We start from the raw sequence: 22821 nt of genomic DNA on the forward strand, positions 1-22821 counted from the left end.
AGCTCAAGGAACCCCTGGCACCCTCTGGTGCAGCCTGTTCCAACCTTCCATCCGCCGGCATCCTAACAACCAATGACATCATTGGTTGATAAGGAGGATGTCAGGTGCCTGCACAACATCCTTGTTTGCCCCTCCCCTGCCCCTTTCTGTCATCAATGGGGTCACGTTAGCTGAGTGAGGAAGAGAAACTGAGAGAGAAGAGAAACAGTGGGACACCAGTCAGTCAGACACCAGTGTGCAAAGCTGTATTTGATTTGGAAGAATAAATCACCTCTGTGTGTATCCTATGTGTGTAAACGTTGCTCCATTAAGCCAAATATTAGTTCAGTGTTTTACATTTTAGAATGGGGTCCCTCAGATTGTGTATCACTTTAAAGGATGCCTTGACTGAAAAAGGTTTAGAAACATTGCTACGGAGGAACTCTTGGGTTCCACAGAACCATTGTTGAGAATGGCTATAGGCAATACTGCCCATTAGTCCTTTGCTTTTGCTGGGAAAAGCTTCCAAAGTCCAGTTCCTCTTTAATATGCACATGCTTGGTTCACATTCTTTGGTGCCCTGGAATGACTGATTACAGTTTTTTTTTTAAGATAAAATAATTTAATGTAATGCACACAAAATTGTTAGCATATAAAAACAGTTGCAACGCATCCTCACTATTATTTTGATGAATAATCTGGGATGATGACTGCTATGGAATGACAGCTGTTCTATATATTCATAATATGAAACAAATGGTCTATCAACGTGGCACCAACAAATCTGAAATTCCACAGAAGTGCATATATATTTGTTGGAGCAATTGCTCAATAATAACACCATTTAATTTCCTATGTTGATTACACTCTCTGTACCAGAAAATATACTTGATTTTCTGACACATTCAGGTTCATACATGAAACCTGTTTCAAGTACACTGTATATATTTTCTGTCTTAAAGAGAAATAAATCACAGTACCATACAGATTTTGGATTAGAAAATGGTGAAATGGCCCTGGGCCATAGCTAGGTTGTATATGCCAAATAACTATTCCCCAAAAGCTGGAAAGTAAGTAGTCTGGACCTCACAACTCCATGCAGCTTAAGGCTGGCCATAGAGGACTAGCTGGCTAAAAAAAAAAAAAGAACGGATTTCACAATCCACATAAGTGAGGTGAATGGAGGAATCCTCCCCACTGTGCCATTGTATTCTGACAGCAGGACTCCTCTGATTGGCTGCAGCCACTGATTGAGAATTTTTTTTCTAGCATTCCCTATTGACAGAACTTCTGTCAAGCAGAAACAGCCATAAATGGATCAAAATTTGGTTGCTCCTTGCTGAACCAGCTGAATTTCAATGAGGCCGGGTTGACATATATATGTAAATTGGATGTGGGTTTCCACGCATTCCAATTTGCATGACAGGAGAGGGTGACCGGCTCTCAATGGAGCTGGTTCACACAGCTCCGGGGTGGCCGCGGTCCGCATTTGGAAAGGGTCATGTGCGTCTTTGGCTCCGAAACAGGCGCAAATTCAGGTAAAAATTTGGACCTGATTCGCACCTCAATCGATGAACAGGGACGCACTGGACCCCCTGCTGTGAATCGTGGCCGCAGCATGTGTAATCCCAGCCTCAATCTATGGCCAGCCATGTGATTCCTCAGACCAGACCACCTTTTTCCATTGCTCTGTGGTCCAGTTCTGATGCTCACATGGCATTGTAGACGCTTTTGGCCATGACCACAAGTCAGCATGGGCATCCTGACCGGCCTGTGGCTACGCAACCCCATAGACAACAAACTCCCATGCACTGTTTGTTCTGACACCTTTCTATCGAAACCAGCATTAAATTTTTTGGCAATTTGAGCTACAGTAGCTCTTCTATTGGATCTGACTACGTAGATCAGCCTTTTCTCCCCACGTGCATCAATGAGCCCTGGTCTCCCATGACCCTGTCGCTAGTTTTCCTTCCTTGGACAACTTTTGGTAGATCTTGATGACTGCAGACAGGAAGCATCCCAAAGGAGCTGCAGTTTTGGAGTTGCTCTGACCCAGTCGTCTAGCCATTCCAATTTAGCCCTTGTCAAAGTTTCTCAAATCCTTACGCTTTTCTTTAAAAAAAAAAATTCACAAAACACATCAACTTCAAGGACATAATATTCACTTGCTGCCTAATATATCCCACCCACTATCAGGTGCCACTGTAATGACATAATCAATGTTTTTCACTTTATCTGTCAGTGGTCATACCTTTATGACTAAGGCCGGGTTCACACTATCTGAGGCCGCAGATTACAGCAGGGGGTCTGGTGCGTCCCAGTTCTCTGTTTCAGAGGCGAATCAGGTCTGAATGTTTGCCTGAATTTGGACCTGAAATGCAGCCAAAGATGCACAGGAACCTTTTTCTTGTGCCGACCACGGCCACCCCAGAGCTGTGTGAATCGGCTCCACTGAGAGCTGGTCACAGTCTCCTGTTGTGCGAATTGGATGCGGAGAAATATGCATCCAATTCGCATAAGTTTGAACCCAGCCTGATTGGTGTGTGTATGTATATTGTGGCAGTGCGATATCCTGCTAGATAAATAGATAAATAGAGGTTTTAAAATCCAGGATTCCAGGCAGTTTGAGGGGCTCCAGGGGATTTGCCTAATGTAGAGGAAACCAGCTTTTCAGTTTCCTCATTGTTTCATAAAGTCAGTTTTGGGACCTGGAGCCTGGAGATTTCCGAATCCGGCGGACAATCCGACCGTGTGTGGGCTCCATCGGACCTGCAGGGGACTTTTTCGGTCGAAAATCTGACGGACTTTAGATTTGGAACATGTTTCAAATCTTTCCAACAGACTCGTGTCCGGTCAAAAAATCTGCTCGTCTGTATGCTAGTCCGACGGACTAAAACCGACGCTAGGGCAGCTATTGACTACTGGCTATCAACTTCCTTATTTTAGTCCGGTCGTACGTCATCATGTACGAATCCATTGGACTTTGGTGTGATCGTGTATAGGCACGTCCGTTCGTTCGAAAGTCCGTCGGAAGTCCGCCAAAAATCTGTTGAAAGTCCGTCGGAAAGACCGCCGGACTTTTGTTGCCGAAAAGTCCCCCCGTGTGTACGCGGCATTAGAGATCCAGGTGAGATGAAATCTCCAGGTTTTGTGAACAGCCAGCACACAGCAAAGGTGTGTGTAGGGCTTCTAGTAGTGACCTGACCATGGTTCTGAGCTCCACCCTGGCAGACAGGAGGTCTTCGCCCAAGAGTCAAGAGGGCTCCGCCTAGGAGAGAGGTGGGAGCCAGAGCAGCAAGGGGCTGCTAGCTGTATGGGCAAAACGTGTGTCTGTGAGAGGACAGTATGTAGGAAACAGACAAGGGCCTGTAGAGTAAGGACAGAACTACAGGGCTGCATGTTTAAGCCATGAGGCTCAATATTATTTTGTTTGGATAGAAGAGCAATGCTGAATACCTCTGTGAGGGAAACTCATATTTTGTTTTTGAATATTTTTTTAATAAAAAAACAGACCAGAAAAACCCTCAAAAAGAAGAAAGAGTGGCTTTGTCCTTGAAAGCTCTACTCTCTTTGATGCTAGTTTTCACAATATACGCTCACTGGCCACTTTATTAGGTACACCTGTTCAATTCCTTGATGACACAAATTGCTAATCAGCCAATCACATGGCAGCAACTCATTGCATAAAGGCATCTAGATGTGGTGAAGACGACTTTGCTGAAGTAAATCAAGCGTGAGTGGCAGTTGTGTGGATGAAAATGCCTTGTTAATGTCAAAGGTCAGAGGAGAATGGACAGACTTGGAAAATTGGATTGGAAAAATGTTGCCTGGTCTGATGAGTCTCAATTTCAGCTGTGACATTCAGATGGTAGGGTCAGAATTTGGCATAAACAACATGAAAGCATGGATCCATCCTGCCCAGGAGATTCACATTACGGATGTACAGCTGACAAATCTGCAGCAACTGCGCAATGCTATCATGTCAATATGGACTAAAATCTCTGAGGAAGGTTTCCAACACCTTGTTGAATCTAGAAAAATAAATGTACCGCGCTAAGTGCCACAAATGTTAAATAAATATCACATTTGAAAACTGATGTGACTTTGAAAAATCGCTAAAGAGTCCCATGCAGATAATTTACACTGAGTGCCACAAAGATTAAATAGATATCACATTTGAAACCTGGTGCGTTTTAAAAAAAATCGCTAGAAACTCCCATACGGAAGATTTGTTGCAAACATCAGTAAACTTGAAGCAATAAAAAGTTTCAAATCCCCATTAAAGTGCTCGTGCTCTACAAAGTGGATATGAATCCATGCTTGATATGTGCTCACAGGACAGTGCCCCCACATGGATGTGAACTCACCCCTCCAAATGGACCAACTATTTCTAATTTGGTCAAACATGCATGTGGGGCAGTCCCCATGGATTTTCTGTGGACTGTTGTGGTTCGGATATGATAAAGAGGGCCTCATTCTTCTATATACTAGTGTTGTTTGGGGTAGATGTTCCTCATGCAAATGACAGAAAAAGCCTCATTATGCAGCAACGTTTTTAAACTCACATGTAAGGGTGCCTGTAAACCTGGCACTCGGTGTGAACAGCAGGTAAGTTCCCAGGAAATCTGCCCAAATGCAGTGGTATGCTGCCGCCGCGGTGTGCTGGTTGATTTCCGGGACCGGAAGTGTGTCACGATGACACGATGCTGTGGAACAACCTCAAAACTGAGGTATATTTATTTTTATTATTAGTATCATTTTGCACTTGCAAGGTCTTATTCACTGCAGCTGTTAAATCTATATGGTATCACTTTTATTCATACCAATAGTTAGATTCTTTTGGCGCTTTGGATTTTTTATTTTTACTTGTTGACTCTATGCCACGAAAATTAAGGTACTTCTGAAGGCAAAAGGGGGTCCAACCCGGTACTAGTAAGGTGTACCTAATAAATTGGCCGAGGGGAATATATATATATATATATATATATATATATATATATATATATATATATATATATATATATATATATATATATATATATATTATATTGCAGTGAATAAACAAGGTTACTGTATTTTTGGGATTAGGATTACATAGATGGAACATCAACAACCACCATTACGTATACCATTGGCACTGCAACCTAGGATCATGTGCATGACTCTGAGATCAGCCACTGTCCAGAGTTCAGCACAGGGCTCACCGCTGCTCTTCAATTTTATTTACCGTAAATCATAACACACTTGGTGTTAACAGCCATAATGACTCTAACAGCATTAGGACAGAAATAAAAATGTAGGTCAACAGCTGTGATTAGCAAAGCTTTCTCTTTTACGAGTTCCCAAGATGAAGATAAAAAATATTCCAAATAACTGAAAATGTGAGGTTACAAAAAAATGGAACCTTAACTTGTTCCAAATTTAAAAAAAAAAATGAAAAAGGCAGATGAGGGCACAGGAAAACAACAAGGAAATGAGTGGTCACTGGGGCTGTGAGGGTGTTTGATACCAGGCCAGAAATTTAGTGGGTTTTTTAAAGGATGACTTTCACCACTAAAAACATGTTTCTTGACTGTGCCAAGACACATGTCATTATTCCAGGAGATGAGAGCACAAGGAAAGGATTAATGTGTCTGAACTGTGAAAGAAAGAAGGAAAAATATGAAGGTTTGCTAAATTAATTCTGATGTTTTTACACATTAGAAAGTTATCCGCAATTGCTTCAGAGGCAACTCTGTTATGCTCCTACTTCTCCTTTATGTGGGAACAAATGGTACTCAATACATGGAATACGTTTCTCTTTTCTCCCGAAATTATTAACTTTACTCCTTTTCTCCCCATCATGTGGAAGGAGGTTTCAATGACAGCCAGCCAGTCCGAAAGGCAAAAACTACTGCTGTTCTAGCAAATGTAGAACCCATAATGTTCTCCAAATTTTTTATTATGCTTTAAGGTTTATTGTATTTGTATTACGTGTGTGTATGTGTGTATATATACACATGACACAATGAATCAAAAAATAGCAATGAATGACAGTTTCAGGCATAGTCCCCCCTTTTTCAGGTTCAAGTGTGTGGTCAGAAAACTGTTGTTCCTATTTTTTCAATTTGTTGTGTCATGTAAGGAAACGCTGGGAACAAAGTTTATCGCAAGTTGTTTCCATTATTTGATCTTCACTGTATGTTAGGCAGTGATTGGAGCTTGACAGACTAGTCAATTTGAGCTTTGTATAAACACAGCATGCAGCTCCTAATTTAGATATATAGATATATATGTAGAAAAAAAGATTTAAAAACTTTCGTAAATTAATAATAAAATATATCTACTTATGGTGTAAAAACACAAGTATGATTTTCTACTTTATGGAGGGTTGGGTAATTTAACCTCCTACAAAATGAATTTAGCATTACATTGGTTTGTTTTAATTCAATATAGGATCATTTTAAATGTTTTTTAAGAACCTTAAATCAGAATGCTAAACTAAATCTAGAAAAAACCTATTAATGATAACAATGTCTATAAAACATAAAGCAAAAATTATATAGAAACTGCACAAAAATGTATTCCAGAAAGAAAGGGATTAAAGCTGAGTTCCACCCAAAAGGGTAAGTTCCACTTGTTTGGAGAGGGGAGCAGGTACCTGGTTTTAAAGTTCGGCCCCCCTCTCCTTTCCCCACTGCCGGGCTATTCAGTCGAAGGTTCCAGACCGCAGTAGAGATCCAGCTGCAAGGCTTCACTGCCGATTTCCCGAGCTGGCAGCAGCAGCACCTGAGAGCAGATTGAAAAATCGGCTCGGGTGAAGACACCGCTGGATTCGTGGACAGGTAAGTGTTTGTAGCTGCTGACTTTTAATTGTTTCTGAATGGGCCTGGAGCTCTGCTTTAAAGTGATTGTAAACTCTCACCTTGTAAAACAACCCATTCAATTTGAAAATAGAAATAAAAGGCAAAACATTTGTGTATAGATATAAAAAACTTTATTTGCACCTTTCCCCCCCTCCTTTTTAAAACTGATTACATTCCCTCTGTTCTCAGCTGCATAGGAGCTAGAGGAAGAGAAACAGCAGCACACTGATCTTCCCAGTGAATGGCTGTGCGTGGTGGTGGTGGGGGGGCGGTGTCAGCAAAAGCCTGATCATTGGAGGAGAGCACACTGAGTTCCCAGCACAGCTAGAAAACTGACCATGCTGTGTTCTCATGCCTATTGTGGTCAGTTTTTAATAGGAACGAACAGACTGCCAGGAACACCAGGGATTTCACACAAAGGAAGCAATACAAAGAGAACAGGATACTTTTGTATACAAGTACATGGTACAGCAGGCACATATCAGCAATATGAAATGTTGGGTTTAAATATTCTTTAAATCAGTTTTAAACTGTCTGATCCTCCTTTTTTTGGCAGAGATCATGTGACCAAATGGCTTGACTTCTGGTCACTGGTACCCTGGGCATCTGCAGCCATGGCATCACTCTTTATTTATCCATCCTGGCAAGACCATTATGTAATGAAGCTTAAAATAATCATTCCTATTTCCAATGTCTACAGAAACGTTACAAATCATAAACAACTTGCTGGTGCATAATTACCATCTTGCCTGTAATACAGCAAGATGATGAAGCAATGCTGTCATTCACAGTCTGCCTGTCGATAACAGTTCTGCCTTCTCGGTGACAATCATGTATCACCACTCTCTGCGTATATCAGCAACCAGGGGAAGTAATTAAAGATGGGGATGAAGGATTAGCTCTTGACAAAATGTGCATATCACTAACAGCAATGTTTAATCTGCTTGGGCTGTACATTTTGCAGAAAGAAGGGTGTTTAAAACAGCTGATGGAGCAGATTATGAACATTCTAAGCGTCATTATCTGAAGATTGGAACACCTGGGACTGTGAAACTCTGGGTCTAGCGGAGCAGTAGAACCGACGAAACGGGTGTGTCAGGGTACCAGTCCTAGCAGATACAGGAGCAGTGTGACCACACACAAAACGAAGGTGTGTCAGAGTTGCAGGATCTAAGGAGCCCCCTGGTCTTCACCAGAGCCACTGGAGATGTGGATGTCATGCTGTGAGGCAGCCCCCAGGTTGCGGCTCTCTAACACACCCGTGCAGGCACAGTGCCAGCAAAAAACACACTAGAGGGACTCGGGGTACACCCAGGATACAAGGTACCAAGGAAGGACTACTGCAGCAAGCTAAGAAGAAACACTGGGGGGAAGAGGCAGAGAACAAGTGTGAAGCACAGAAGAGCAGGGGAAGATGGGCAATAGCGCAGAGAGAGGTGAACACAGCAAGCAGGAAAGGGGCAGAAGGGAAAACGACAAAAAACAAATCTGTGGACGGCACTCACAGCAACAGAAAATAAAGGGATCCACAGACAAAAACCTAAGGGGATACAAGAGCGTAGCAAGAGAGAAAATACTGAGCAACAACAAGACTGAACAAACACACGGAATACAAGTATACTCAAGCGACAGCAAACGCCACAGAAAACAGGGAGGTCCAGCTACAGCGTGGAGACACGTTGCTCGAACCCTAACTCACAGGTGTAAACGCTTAATAATACTTACTGTAGATTCAGGGTGGATTGTCAGGAACCCGAGCAGCTCAGACAGGGGGTAAAACCCGGAGCCAGATCAATGTACAGAGAACCGTACCTTGGTCTAAAAGGGATTTAGTGTCACCTGGGGTTCTTACCCTTGCAGGTTGAGGAACTCTAGGATGCATGTTTCATACTGAGAAAACTGAATTTAAGTTTTCTCAAGGGTTGTCAAATCTTGGCCAGGGTCCTGAAACCTAGAGACTTTGTAGAGTATTAGAATGAAGCCTCCAGCTCTTAGACCCCTTTCTCATGGGCTTTCCGATCAGGTTAGCTTTTCAGGCAGACCTGATCGGAGCCTCCATTCACTCCTATGGGGCAGCAGATGTCAGCAGTAATATGTTCGCTGACACCCGCTGCTATCCGATCCGATCCTGTCTGTGAAATCCAGACGGATAGAGATCTATTTTCCATCTGTCTGGTGGATCAGATGAAAACAGATAGGCGGTCCGTTTTCATCCGATTTCCCCATAGAGGACAGCGGGGCTCTGACAAGTCTGTCTTTGCACAGTAAGTGGAGACGGACCTGCCATCTGCCTGCTCAGCCGGGGTCAGCAGAGCGATCCCCCGCTGAGCAAAGCAGGGTTCGCTAGGCGGATCGCTCGTGTGAAAGAGCCCTTAGTCCAATTTTGCTGACATCCAGCCCCCTGATTGCATAGGTGTGCACAAGCCTCATAATAAGGATACCTACTATAGTTCAGGGCTCCACTCAGGAGAAAGAGGAGGGCTCCTACATTGGAGACAAATGGCTGCACAAGAAGTGTGGGTATGTGGAGAGATAGTGGAGAATATCTGAACTGACCAGGCCAAGACCGGTGAGCCATACACTCTCATTATACCCAAATTCATCATTACCTCTCTACCCTTATCTCTCATTGCACATCTATGCTGAAACAATTGACCCCTTTTTTATTGTAAAACAGAAAAATTCTAATTGATTCCGCCATCCATGTTATACAGAGTGGACGAACAAACCTTCCTCTGTGGCTATTGCATTTTAACAGCGGCAGCATCTGACTGGATGTAGCCACTGTTTGGCCAAGAATTTTCCAATGTTATTCTTCGACAAAAGTTGATCAAATGATTGACTTTGTTGAATGGAGCGGGACCGGCAGGGTCACTCACTGAGTGAATTTCAACCGGTTTCTCAGGAATAAGCAAAAATTTTCACAGTGTATGGGCAACTTAAGGCTGGGTTCACACCAGTGCGAATTGGATGAGGCTTTCTCCGCATCCAATTCACATAGCAGGTGATTGTGACCGGCTCTCTATGGAGCCGGTTCACACATCTCTGCAGCGCCTGCGGTGCGAATTGCACAGGAGCCCTGTGCATCGCTTGGTCCGTTTCAGGTCCGAATTCAGCCCAAAATTTGGGCTTAAATCAGACCTGAAACGGTGAATGAGATGCACCGGACTGCGCTGCGGTGTGAACCCAGCCCAAAGGTTGGAAGGACAAACTAGATAAGAGACTGAAAGCAATGTGTTTATGTTGTTTGGTGTAATGGTGAGAACCCCAGCATGGGCAATCTTTTTTTTTTCCTGCTCAGGAACTGTAATTTTGACTAAAAATGGGCAAAATCCCTTAAATGTGTTTCACTGGCTGGATTGGAGTTCATGGAACGTGCTACATTAGAACTGAAGCCCCACAGTAGGTATTTGAATATGGATCTGCTTCCATAAATTATTCTATGGGTCTTACAGAAAATATGAAATAGTAATGAAAATACACATAGGTAGGCAACTTTTCTCGACTTTTTTTTCAGTTGCAGCACCCTTTAAAAGTATGCAAAATCTCGTGGAACCCAAGTCTAAATTGTAAAAAATATAAAGCGTTTGTAAAGGCTGTTTTTTTTTCTACTAAACATGTTACACCTACCTGCTCTGGGCAAAGGTATTGCACAGAGAGGACCGTGAACCTCTTCTTCTGGGGTCCCCTGCCAGTGCGCCACTATAGGAAGCCGCTTCCTATGGGGAAGCACCTGTGGGCTCGCTCCTGAGCCGAGCTGTGTACATCTATTGACACACACAGTATGGCTCCAACCCCGCCCGCTCTCTGCTCACAGGATTTGATTGACAGCAGCAGGAGCCAATGGCTCCCGCCGCTGCTTTTCTGTTCTGTGAGGAGAGAGAGACCACTGCCGCTGCAGGCGGGCACAACACTGGATCAAGATAGGTAAGTATAAGGGGGGGGATGAGAGGGCAATACTTCCACTGCAACATTTTTTTTCCTTAATACAGGGAATGCATTAGCCCTGGTTCACACCAGTGCGATTTGTCATGCAATTTGACAGTTCAAAATCGCATGACAAATCGCACCCCATTGCCAGCAATGGAATCGCTCAAATCGTTGCGACTCAAGTCGCAGTGACTTTGAAAAAGGTTCCTGTACTGCTTTTTTGCAATTCCATTGCGACTTGCATTGACTTCGGTTAAATGAAGTCGCAAAGAAATGGCACATGAAAATTGCACTAATCGGGCTGCTTTGAAATCACACTGAAGCAGCGCCATTTCAAAGCTGTACTGGTGTGAACCAGGGCTTCAGGTAAAAAATGTTCTGCATTTAGAACCACTGGGGAAATCTGAGCCTGGGATGATGCACACAACCACCTTGATGAAATTAAAGTGATATTAAAGTTTTTTAATTTTTTTTTATTTAATTAAAATAACAACCATGTCATACAGTACTTACCGGTTAATAAACCCCTTATGTGATAGCATTGGGCAGGTGACAGGTACTCTTTTTTGGAGACCTTAGGGATCTAATAGACCCCAATGTCTCCCCTGCCCTTCACACCATCTAACCAGGCACAGATCAGCTTGGTTAGAGGTGTCCCTTGGCTGTACTGGCCAGGAAAGTGTGCATATGAAACTGGAAGTGACGTCACTTCTGGTTTCATTGTTTACAGGTGAGATTGAGGCATGGATTTGCCTCGGTCTCACTGCAGTCTCTCTCCCCCCACCGGCGGATGTGTTCCTGGGTGTTGGTAAGCACTGGACAGCCCGGGAACCCCGAGAGGAGGGTGGGCCGCCAGCAGGAGGGGAAGGGCGCGGACGGTTCTGTGAAAGTGGTCGGCAGCTATGGAGCTGATGCATCACTTTCATTTTGAAGCTGGTCGCCGGTGTCTTGCCGAGAAAGTTCCCCCGGCGGATAAGGACCCCCCCCTCCCGCACTGCGCAGGCGCAGCGCTTGCGCAGTACAAACTACTAGGAGCTGCCGAAGATAGCTGAAGCTGAAAATCTTCAATCAGCTGTACACCGCGCCTGCGCCCTGGGTCCAGGTTCAAGCCCCACCATCCAAGTGGACCTAAAGGGAGAATAAAAAAGTGCAGAGCGAAGCGAGGCTGCGCCCGAAGCGTGGCGAGTGTAGCGAGCCCGCTAGGGGCCCTCTTACGGGCGCCGTGTACAGCTGATTTCCAACTATTCCAACTTCGACTATTTCCGCCGGCTCCTACTGCATAGGCGCAGTAGAGGGGGGCCCTTATCTGCCGAGAGGAACTTTTTCGGCAGAACACCGGCACTACAAAACCCACACAGGCTAATGGCAGCCGTGGCAAGGTACAAAGGAAGTAAAGCTTTTAGTGACCCAAAAAGGGTAAAATTCTTCTAAAAAAAAAAAAAAAATTCTGAATATTTCAGGCAATGAGATCAGCAACGTTGGGGGCAAAACTTGAAATACAGGATGGATCATCGCTTTGGGTTTCTGACTAAAGTTCCACTTTAAGCTTTGACAAAAAAAAAAAAAATGGAAGTTGATTGGCTACCATGCAGAGCTGCACCCGATTTTGCACTCTCCAGTTTTAGTAAATCAACACCACAGTGACTAATGAGGAGGCACACCATCCACACAAAGAGGAGTACTGACAGCAGAACATCCAGCTAATAAGGAATTTTGCCCAGCCCTTTCAGGAAAACTGTGGAATTTTTCTTCGGCAAGCTAAGAAAGAAAAATAAACTTTTTCAAGATTTTTTTCTTTTCTGTGCTCGAACACTCGGAAATAATACAACTAAAATAAAACAAAGCCAAGGGAAAAGTTGCTGAACTTTAAACATTTTCGAGTACCACTAAATAGAGAAGCAAAACAAGGCAGGGTGAATAAATATTTTACTCTGAAGAGAAGCAGATCTGGATCCAGCAACACATCTGCCATAACAAACTGCAGGAAGAAACAGTGAAACCTTAAACCTAGATCAGTGTGAACTGTCAGGAACTGTCTGCTGCCAGGAGCCTGCCGAGCACCGTGGGGCTGGAGGTAACCTGCTGGGTGGAAGCTGTGGTAGTGCACCAGGCATGGCTCTACCCACAGGTTAATGCTCTTGATTATATACATACGACATGTCAGGGCCCACAGATGTTTGGTCTTGTTCATGAAAGGTGAACACTTAAATTAACAAAGGATGGAAATGAATAAACCTTTATGATTGTGAAGGTAAACAGATATATAAACTAGGAAGAACAATCTTTTGTAAGAATTGGGAGTTAGATAGCCCTTTTAGGCTCCATTCACACTTGTGCAACTTGTCATGCAACTATATACATGACAAGTCGCATGATACGTTGCAGCCATTCCTCAATGGCACCAGTTCAGATAGGTGCAACTTAAAGACACAGCAATTTTAAAAATGGTGCCTGCACTACTTTGGTGCGACTTAGATCCACTGAGTGTGAAGTCGGATCAAAGTCGCACTGAAAGCCACATCAAAGTCACGCTCCAAAGTCACACTGGAAATTGTGCGACTTTGCAGTTGTGCTAATGTGAATGGAGCCTAAAACTTTAAGGGCTTGTTTACATGAGTGACACTTTATGAGAAGCAATACGCGGTGGATTATTTTTCAGAGGGTAGCAGAGCATTCAGTAGGCGGTACTGCTGCCTTCTGAATACCTGTTTTTTTTTTTTGGGGGGGGGGGGTTGCAGCCAGTGGGGGACTTTGAATAGGAATATTGTGCCACAAGCAAAGAGTTTGACTTGTGGTTATGGAGTTGCCCCATTAACTTGTATAATTTTCACCTCTCCACACTGTGATAGCAGCAGTGTGTACTAACATGCTGCTGGCTTGCAACTGGGCAGTAAAACTGCAGCTCGACTGCCTGTTTTTGTAATGAGACCTTAACGTGCTATTAAACCCAGAAACAAAAATGTAATATATTGTAGCTTACCAATCCTTAGAGGCTAATTTCACCATTTTGAAAAAAAATATATTAAATGCACGTAGTTTTGCAGGAAAAAAATGTGCATTTATTATTATTATTTAAGAGGAGTCCGCAGGCTCTTGCAGACACATGCTCCAGCTTTTTGCCTGTACCTCCATACGGGGCTTTCAGTTACAAAGATGGAGGAAGTGTGAATGAACTACAAGGGCGTTCATTAGCACTGTCGCAGTTCAATGAAAACTACAAGCCATCTGCTGCAGTAGCAGACGGGACTTATAGTCTCTTCATTTACAGACACCTGGAGCAGGAAGCTGGAATGTGTTATATGCTATACCCCAAATATGGGTGTAATGTGAAACATGCTACAAAAGGTGAACTTATCCATTAATGGCTTGTTTACATTTGCTGTGGTCTCTGAAGAGCAGTCCACATTCAGATCATTCTTCAGAAAGCATTTGACAGGTGGTGAGGAGGCGTTGTACTCTGAACTAGTGTCCTGCAACTCTGTATATTGCACACGATTTCAGGGTGCTTGCACAACAGCCCCACTAACTTCAATGGGTTAAACTGGCCAATATATTTGGCAGGAGCATGTGAGCAGTGCTGCTTTTTATTGTTTTTGTAAAAGCAAGGCTCAACCACTGGGTTTTACCAACCCTCAACCGCTAGTGTGAACAAGCCCTAAATATGGTGGCTACATTTGTATGTTTTTATTTTCACCTTGTAATCTGGCCAGTAACACACTTCCTGTCTTAGGGTATCTTCACTCTGGATGGAGGAGCAATGGAGGACAGCAGCATTATCTATCTGAAGAGGGGGTAGTGTTAGATGGACTTGACTAAGGCAGTCCATACATTAGTCATTTGTTTGGTTCAACAGGTGGGTTGAACAAAAAAATGACCCAATATCTCCATCAACACAATCAATGTGGATAAAGGAGTCCTTCCTGCTGAGTTATTGTTTACTGACTGTGGAAACGTAACCGAATGGGAAAAACCCGATCAACTTCTGTACTACCAGACTGCCAATACATGAATTGAATTTCGGCCAGTCCCCGCTGAACTGACTGGGTTTTGATCCATGTATGGCCAGCTTAACAAATTAAAGCTGAGCTCCAACTAACACTTTTACAGCCTTTCGGGCATGTGCACATGCACTCCCCCTACCCTACGCATGATTGCACACAGTGGAAGCCTGTCAGCAACTCCTGGCCAATGATTCATGGGCTGGACCTGCTGATCAGCTGTGTACATTCACAGCCCAAAGCTCTGTGTTGGTAAACAACACAGAGCTCTGTACAGAGGGAGTGATCTGTCAGTTTCTCAACCCTGAGAAACTGAGAGATCTCTTAGTAAAAGGAGCATGTTGTATACATATTACAAATAGTTAGGCACATATTTAACCCCTTGATCGCTCTAGATGTTAACCCCTTCCAAGCCAGTGTCATTAGTACAGTGACATTGTATGGTATTATCACTGTATTAGTGTCACTGGTGTTGTCAGTGGCAGTTAGTCAGTTTCCCCTAGCATCAGTTAGTGTCAGATTTCCTGCCGCACTCGCAGTCCTATTATAAGTTGTTGATCGCCGCCATTAGTAGTATTAAAAAAAAAAATAATTCCAATGTATATATATATATATATATATATATATATATATATATATATATATACATACATACTATAGTTTGTAGGCGCTACAACTTTCACACAAACCAATCAATATAGCAGAATACATTTTGGCCCAAATTTATGAAAAAATAAAATGTTTGTATTTTTTTCTTTAATATGTTTTGTATCAGAAGGTAAAAATATATATAAATATTTATTTCACATTTGTTTTCCTTTATATAGCAAAAAATAAAAAACCCAGTGGTGATCAAATACAACCAAAAGAACCAAAAGAACGCTCTATTTGTGTGAAAAAATTATATAAATTTCATTTGTGTACAGCATTGCAATCGCCAGTTAAAGTAGCACAGCGCCAAATAGCAAAAAAATGCCCTGGTCATGAAGGGGGTCAAATCTTCCAGAGCGGATTCTTCACCTTTAAGATCTACTGTATATCTTAGAAATTCCTTAGGCTGGGTTCACACTGGTCCGACAAACGCTCCGACATTGGGAGCTCATGTCGCATGACGTGTGAAATTTAATGTTTCCCTATGGGAGCCGTCCTAACTGGTCCGACACAAGTCGTTCCGACTTTAGAAATGCTCCCTGTACTACTTTGGTCCGACTTTGATCCTACTTCAGTCTATTGACTATCATTGAAGTCGGATCAAAGTCGGATTGCCGTCTTGCATGATCCGACTTTGGCACGCGACTTGTGCTCAGATGTTCTTGAGGGGGAACTCCGCGCCAAATTTTAAATAAAAAACCGGCATGGGTTCCCCCTCCAAGAGCATACCAGGCCCTTGGGTCTGGTATGGACCTTGAGGGGAACCCCCTACGCCGATAAAAACGGCGTGGGGGTCCCCCCCAATCCATACCAGACCCTTATCCGAGCACGCAGCCCGGCCGGACAGGAATGGGGGTGGGGACGAGCGAGCGCCCCCCCCCCCTCCTGAGCCGTACCAGGCCGCATGCCCTCAACATGGGGGGTTGGTGCTTTGGGGGAGGGGGCGCGCTGCGGCCCCCCACCCCAAAGCACCTTGTCCCCATGTTGATGAGGACAAGGGCCTCTTCCCGACAACCCTGGCCGTTGGTTGTCGGGGTCTGCGGGCGGGGGGCTTATCGGAATCCGGGAGCCCCCTTTAATAAGGGAGCCCCCAGATCCCGGCCCCCCACCCTATGTGAATGAGTATGGGGTACAGCGTACCCCTACCCATTCACCTAGGAAAAAAGCGTCAATTTAAAAAAAAAAACACTACACAGATTTTTAAAGCATTTTATTAGACAGCTCCGGGGGTCTTCTTCCGACTTCGGGGGTCTCTCCGGTTCTTCTCCACGCTCTCCGGATCTTCTGCCGGGCTCCTCCGCTCTCTTCTGCTCTTTTGCCGCTCTTTTGCTAAAGCGGAGGAGCCCGGTCTTCAATCTTCTGCCTTCTGCCTTCTGCCTTCTGCCTTCTGCCTTCTGTCCTCTTCTCCTGATGTTGACACGACGCTCTCTGGGGCTAGAATGCTCTCTGTGCGCTCTGCTCTGACTTATATAGGCGGTGACCCCGCCCCCTTATGCCGTCACAGTCCCTGGGCATGCTGGGACTGTGACGTTTTAGGGGGCGTGGTCATCGGGTGATGACCACGCCCCCTAAAACGTCACAGTCCCAGCATGCCCAGGGACTGTGACGGCATAAGGGGGCGGGGTCACCGCCTATATAAGTCAGAGCAGAGCGCACAGAGAGCATTCTAGCCCCAGAGAGCGTCGTGTCAACATCAGGAGAAGAGGACAGAAGGCAGAAGGCAGAAGGCAGAAGGCAGAAGATTGAAGACCGGGCTCCTCCGCTTTAGCAAAAGAGCGGCAAAAGAGCAGAAGAGAGCGGAGGAGCCCGGCAGAAGATCCGGAGAGCGTGGAGAAGAACCGGAGAGACCCCCGAAGTCGGAAGAAGACCCCCGGAGCTGTCTAATAAAATGCTTTAAAAATCTGTGTAGTGTTTTTTTTGAAATTGACACTTTTTTCCTAGGTGAATGGGTAGGGGTACGCTGTACCCCATACTCATTCACATAGGGTGGGGGGCCGGGATCTGGGGGCTCCCTTATTAAAGGGGGCTCCCGGATTCCGATAAGCCCCCCGCCCGCAGACCCCGACAACCAACGGCCAGGGTTGTCGGGAAGAGGCCCTTGTCCTCATCGACATGGGGACAAGGTGCTTTGGGGTGGGGGGGCCGCAGCGCGCCCCCCTCCCCCAAGGCACCACCCCCCATGTTGAGGGCATGCGGCCTGGTACGGTTCAGGAGGGGGGGGGCGCTCGCTCGTCCCCACCCCCATTCCTGTCCGGCCGGGCTGCGTGCTCGGATAAGGGTCTGGTATGGATTGGGGGCGACCCCCCACGCCGTTTTTATCGGCGTAGGGGGTTCCCCTCAAGGTCCATACCAGACCCAAGGGCCTGGTATGCCTCTGGAGGGGGAACCCATGCCGGTTTTTTATTTAAAATTTGGCGCGGAGTTCCCCCCTAAAGATTCATACCAAACACAGTGCCGGCATTGGCGGGGATCCAAGTCGGATCCCCGTTCATTGAAAGTCGGACACATGCCGGCTTCGTGTCGCAGGGCAAAGTCGGATCCAAAGTAGGACGGCTGTCGTGTCGCACCAGTGTGAACCCAGCCTCAGACAGGTAATTTTAAGACATAATAGCTGTGCATAAAATAAATATACTAACACATCAATATACTTGTAAGCCCATAGCAATTTGCACTTGGATTCACCAAAGTCACAGTTTGAAAGTTGATCTGTAGCCACATATAAATGTTTAACATGTTTTTAAAAGGCTGGAAACCACTGAGGAAGTACATTCCTGCTGCTGTGGCCAGAGTCTTGTTTCACTAGAGGTGCGTTTGACATGAAGTTTTTGAAGAACCTCACTAGAGGAAATGGTTTTAAGAACAGACATACTAGAATTTTATTGCCTTTTCTAAAGCAGCATTATTTCTATGGCTTCAAATGCCTCCGGGACAATTTAGTAGCGTAACCTCCCTCATCCATTATGTCTGAACTGTCGATCTGTGGTACTCTTTAAACTTCCATTAGTGCTGCAAGTAATGATAATAGAGATAGGGATTCCTCTATGTTGCGTCAAGGCAGGATTTAACTTTTAGAAAATGGAGGGGCATCTATAATTATACTATTTAGAACTATGAGAGTGTTGCAGTTGCTATAATGAAAGGTCCACAGTAGTGGTCCCATTGGACAACAAGGTCCCTCACAATTCAAAAATATGAGTTATATTTTTCAGGGCAGAAGGATGTTGCTGAGAAGAGGTCTTAATCTGGCCATAGATGGATTGAAATTCAGCTACAGTAGTTCAGCAGGGAACAGCTGAATTTTGACTCTTGCCCGTTACTGCTTGACAGAAGTCAATCTGATGATCGACTTCTGTCAAACAGGACTGTTGTAAAATGTTCATTCAAGAGGCTGCAGCGCTGATCTGTGTATTCTGACAGTAGAGGAGTCCCTGCTGTCAGAATACAACAGCACAGTGGGGAGGATGCCTCCATGCACCCTGCTTGTATGGATGGGGGAATCCATTCAGTTTTTATTATTAGCGAGCTGGTTGATTGAAAACAATGATCTGTCTATGGCCAAACCTTTCAGGAGGTCCGCTGTCTCTAAAGGAAGAACCAAGCTTTTGAATTCCAGGAGGATGACCAATGGTCTGGTGCCAGAGACTTTTCCTTCCTTAGTTTGCCTCATCGTTATATAAAAGCATTGGATTTAGAGAGTTTCCTGCCCCCACCCCCTACATCTAATCACAGGCATTACTTTATTGGAGGTAAAGGTGACAATATGTTTTATAGGCTTTGAGTTATTGGGGGCTTGAGTTTTATGGCTGAGCCTTTATTTTGACTTAATGAGTTAAAAGTATTAAGTGGTTATCGTGTTAAATATTTGTGTTATTTTTACCCCAAATTATGGGCTATTGCCAATATACTGTATTGTTTTATTATTACTAACAATTGCATTGCACATTGTGGTGGGCCTGTGCTTTTCTATGAAGTAATGCCAAAAAAATTTAAAATTTCTATCTCAGAAACCTCTAGGAAAAGCAATCAGCTTCCTCCTTCCAATGTGTAACTTGTAGTGAAAGAGAGAACTTGTTATGACAGTTTTATCAGACACTGTTATAAATCAGGGAATAGCAGTTTTCAGCACTTGTCTTCTGCCACATCTACAAAATGAAGCAATCTTAATCCTGAGATACCAGTGCCAGAGTTCAGGGCAAACAAATTATAATTCAAATTAAAATGTTTTTGGTCTACATCAATTTCCTCAGATGCCAACATTAGAACCAACCTGTCATGGAGTTCTCCGATGTGCACAGTTGCTCTCTAAGCTTCTCAATGTCATCAGGATGTGTCTGCTCATACAAAGTACTCCCAAACCATTCTGACTGAGGCTGGTTGAGTACAGGAGTGACCGAGTCTGATACGTAGATGACTCTTCCCGTCTCTGCTGCCACTACAAACAGGAATCCATCGGCTGCTTCCAGTATTAGATGTTTTAGCTCCTGATCAAGAGAGAAACAAGAGACGTGAGGGGTTCATGAACTATCATTATAAGAGCCAGAATTTAACCCAGCTACCGGTCAGACTGTAGAATAAACACATAAAAAAAAAGTACCAATAAGGCCCCTTTCAGATGAAGCGGATCCTTCCAAGCAGATCCGCCCGCTCAGCGGGGGATCTCTCCACTGATCCCCGCTGAGGTGGATGACAGGTCTGCGTCCACTCCGCTATGCAGAGCGGACACAGACTGCTCTTCTCTATGGGGTGGTCGAATGGAAACAGACTGCATATCCGTTCCCATCTGACTGTCATCCGATCTGATCCACCGGACTGATTGCGAACGTATCGCCATAAGTCTGTTTTTAGCGGATTTTATCAGATCGGATGCCCGGTGGATGACAGTGGACACATGTACGCTGACATCCGCCGCCCCATACAGAACAATGGGTGGTCCAATTGGGTCTGCCTGAAAAACTGACAGGCGGACCCGATCGGTCTGCTCATTTGAAGTGTGGTGGAAGAGCTCTGTACAAATTGTCATCATGATGTTTCTTAACAAGTAATTTCCTTTCTATAAAGCCTTTTCTTAAAGGGCAACTCCACTTTTGTGGGAAAAAAATAGCAAAAAAAAAAAAAATAAAATAATATAGCACAATAAAGCAAATATTATAGCATTTACAATTGTGAATCAAGTAATATTGTAACTGAATGTGTTTAAAAATTACCTTTCCTTTTCAATCTGCAGTGCTGTAATTTTCTGTAAAATGCAACATGGTAACCTGGGAGGCATTCTGTACACACATGGTGTACAGAACACCCCCTGAAAAATGTCATTTCCTGCTAGTGTGATTGGCTTACTGATTTTCCCAGGTGTCTGCACTAAGATACAAGTCAGATATTTGGTATCCCCTGCAATAAAAATATCATTTTTGGTGAGATACTCCCAAAGGGTAATCACATCTAAAGGGATGCAGACTCTGCAACTTTGCTCATTACAGCCCTGCAGGTGCAGCAGCTGATTGATAATTATAAAACCACTCCCATATAAATTCACTTTGCACATGGACACAGACATATACAAAGCTATTTCTTCAGAAAGAGTAGGAATCTGCAACAAAGTTTGTTAAAATCCTTGTCATTTACATAGATCACCCAGAGGGAAATGTTTTTTTTTCTCACCAAAAGTGGAGTTACTCTTTAAGCTAATTTAGATTGTTCAAATCATGTATTATCTACTTTCCACTTCACCACAATTAAACTTCAACAGATCAGTTAGTGTGGAGTCACTTTGTTGCGGTGCATAGATACAGAAGTTAATGTGCGCTATGTTGTGTATTAATGTACAGTGTTAGGGACGCCCATTTATTCCGAATGGCTGCCAATGCAGTTCCATGCAAGTCTAACGCAGCTGAGCCATTTTTTTCCCATAATGCATTGCACAACAATGCACAGCTGGTTTACATTTGTGCAGAAATAAATGTACATTGCGTTTTGCTTGGTATGTGTTTTGGGTTGCCATTCAAAATTAAGGCACAGCTGCATCACATAGTACCATGCATTAATGTGCGTTTTGGTAATGTACATTTTATAGCATGTTACAGAAATGCACTTATGTGCAGACAAGACATATGAAAATACCAATCACATGGCTAAAATAATTATAGTTACAGCAAATGGCACATATCCATTTTCTTTTTTTTTTTTATGTTTGTATACTGGATGGATAAATAAAGGCATCCTTGTCATGAGTCAAAACACCTGTGCAAGAAGCCTCAGATGGAAGCTGCTATCCTCTCAGACCAAACACTAATTCAGAGGCAGCGACAATGTCAGCTTCACTGCAAGTAGTATCACTGCCTTTGAACTAGTATGCAACCCGGGGTCTGTAGAATGACAGCTGCCATTTCAGGCTTCTTGCTTAGACATTTTGCTTCACAGCAAATTCACTTTAAAGGAAACCTGCACTGAGAGAAACCTATAGGCTGCCATTGCTGATCTCCTTTTAAAATCAGGCAACTCCAGACAAATAAACTTTTCAGAAGCTCAGAAATGGCAGCCTTCATTTTTTCACAACACAGGTTTCTTTAAATAATACTGAATACACATACATTGTACAAATATATATGTATATAAATACATACATGATATTGTCAAAAGTATTGGGATGCCGGCCTTTACACGCACATGAACTTTAATGGCATCCCAGTTATAGTCCGTAGGGTTCAATATTGTGTTGGCCCACCCTTTGCAGCTATAACAGCTTCAGCTCTTCTGGGAAGGCTGTCCACAAGGTTTAGGAGTGTGTCTATGGGAATGTTTGACTATTCTTCCAGAAGAACATTTGTGAGGTCAGGCACTGATGTGGATGAGAAGGCCTGGCTCGCAGTCTCCATTCTAATTCATCCCAAAGGTGTTCTATCGGGTTGAGGTCAGGATTCTTTGCAGGCCAGTCAAGTTCCTCCACCCCAAACTCGCTCATCTATGTCTTTATGGACCTTGCTTTGTACACTGGTCCAAATCATTTGGTGGAGGGGGGGATTATGGTGTGGGGTTGTTTTTTTAGGGGTTGGGCTTGGTCCTTTAGTTCCAGTGAAGGGAACTCTTAAGGCATCAGCATACTTATGCCCTGTACACACGGTCGGATTTTCCGACGGAAAATGTGTGATAGGACCTTGTTGTCGGAAATTCCGACCGTGTGTGGGCTCCATTACACATTTTCCATCGGATTTTCCGACACACAAAGTTTGAGAGCAGGATATAAAATTTTCCGACAACAAAATCCATCAGAATTTCCGATCGTGTGTACAAAAATCTGACATACAAAGTGCCACGCATGCTCAGAATAAATAAAGAGATGAAAGCTATTGGCTACTGCCCCGTTTATAGTCCCGACGTACGTGTTTTACCTCACCGCGTTCAGAATGATAGGATTTTCTGAC

The 22821-nt window shown here is 44.0% G+C and overlaps 1 protein-coding gene across 4 annotated transcripts in view; it reads right to left on the bottom strand.

The window, feature by feature from the left end:
- The window catches only part of ARNT2 (aryl hydrocarbon receptor nuclear translocator 2), a 199302-nt gene that overhangs the window by 104003 nt on the left and 72478 nt on the right, over window positions 1–22821 (bottom strand). For all 4 annotated transcript variants that reach the window (XM_073618473.1, XM_073618474.1, XM_073618475.1 and 1 more), the window contains one exon: window positions 19671–19884. In XM_073618473.1, the coding sequence (XP_073474574.1) occupies window positions 19671–19884 (214 nt within the window). The remainder of the gene's footprint in view (window positions 1–19670; window positions 19885–22821) is intronic.

The sequence above is a fragment of the Aquarana catesbeiana genome, linkage group LG03, assembly GCF_042186555.1.
Source record: "Aquarana catesbeiana isolate 2022-GZ linkage group LG03, ASM4218655v1, whole genome shotgun sequence".
In the NCBI taxonomy this organism is placed as follows: domain Eukaryota; kingdom Metazoa; phylum Chordata; class Amphibia; order Anura; family Ranidae; genus Aquarana; species Aquarana catesbeiana.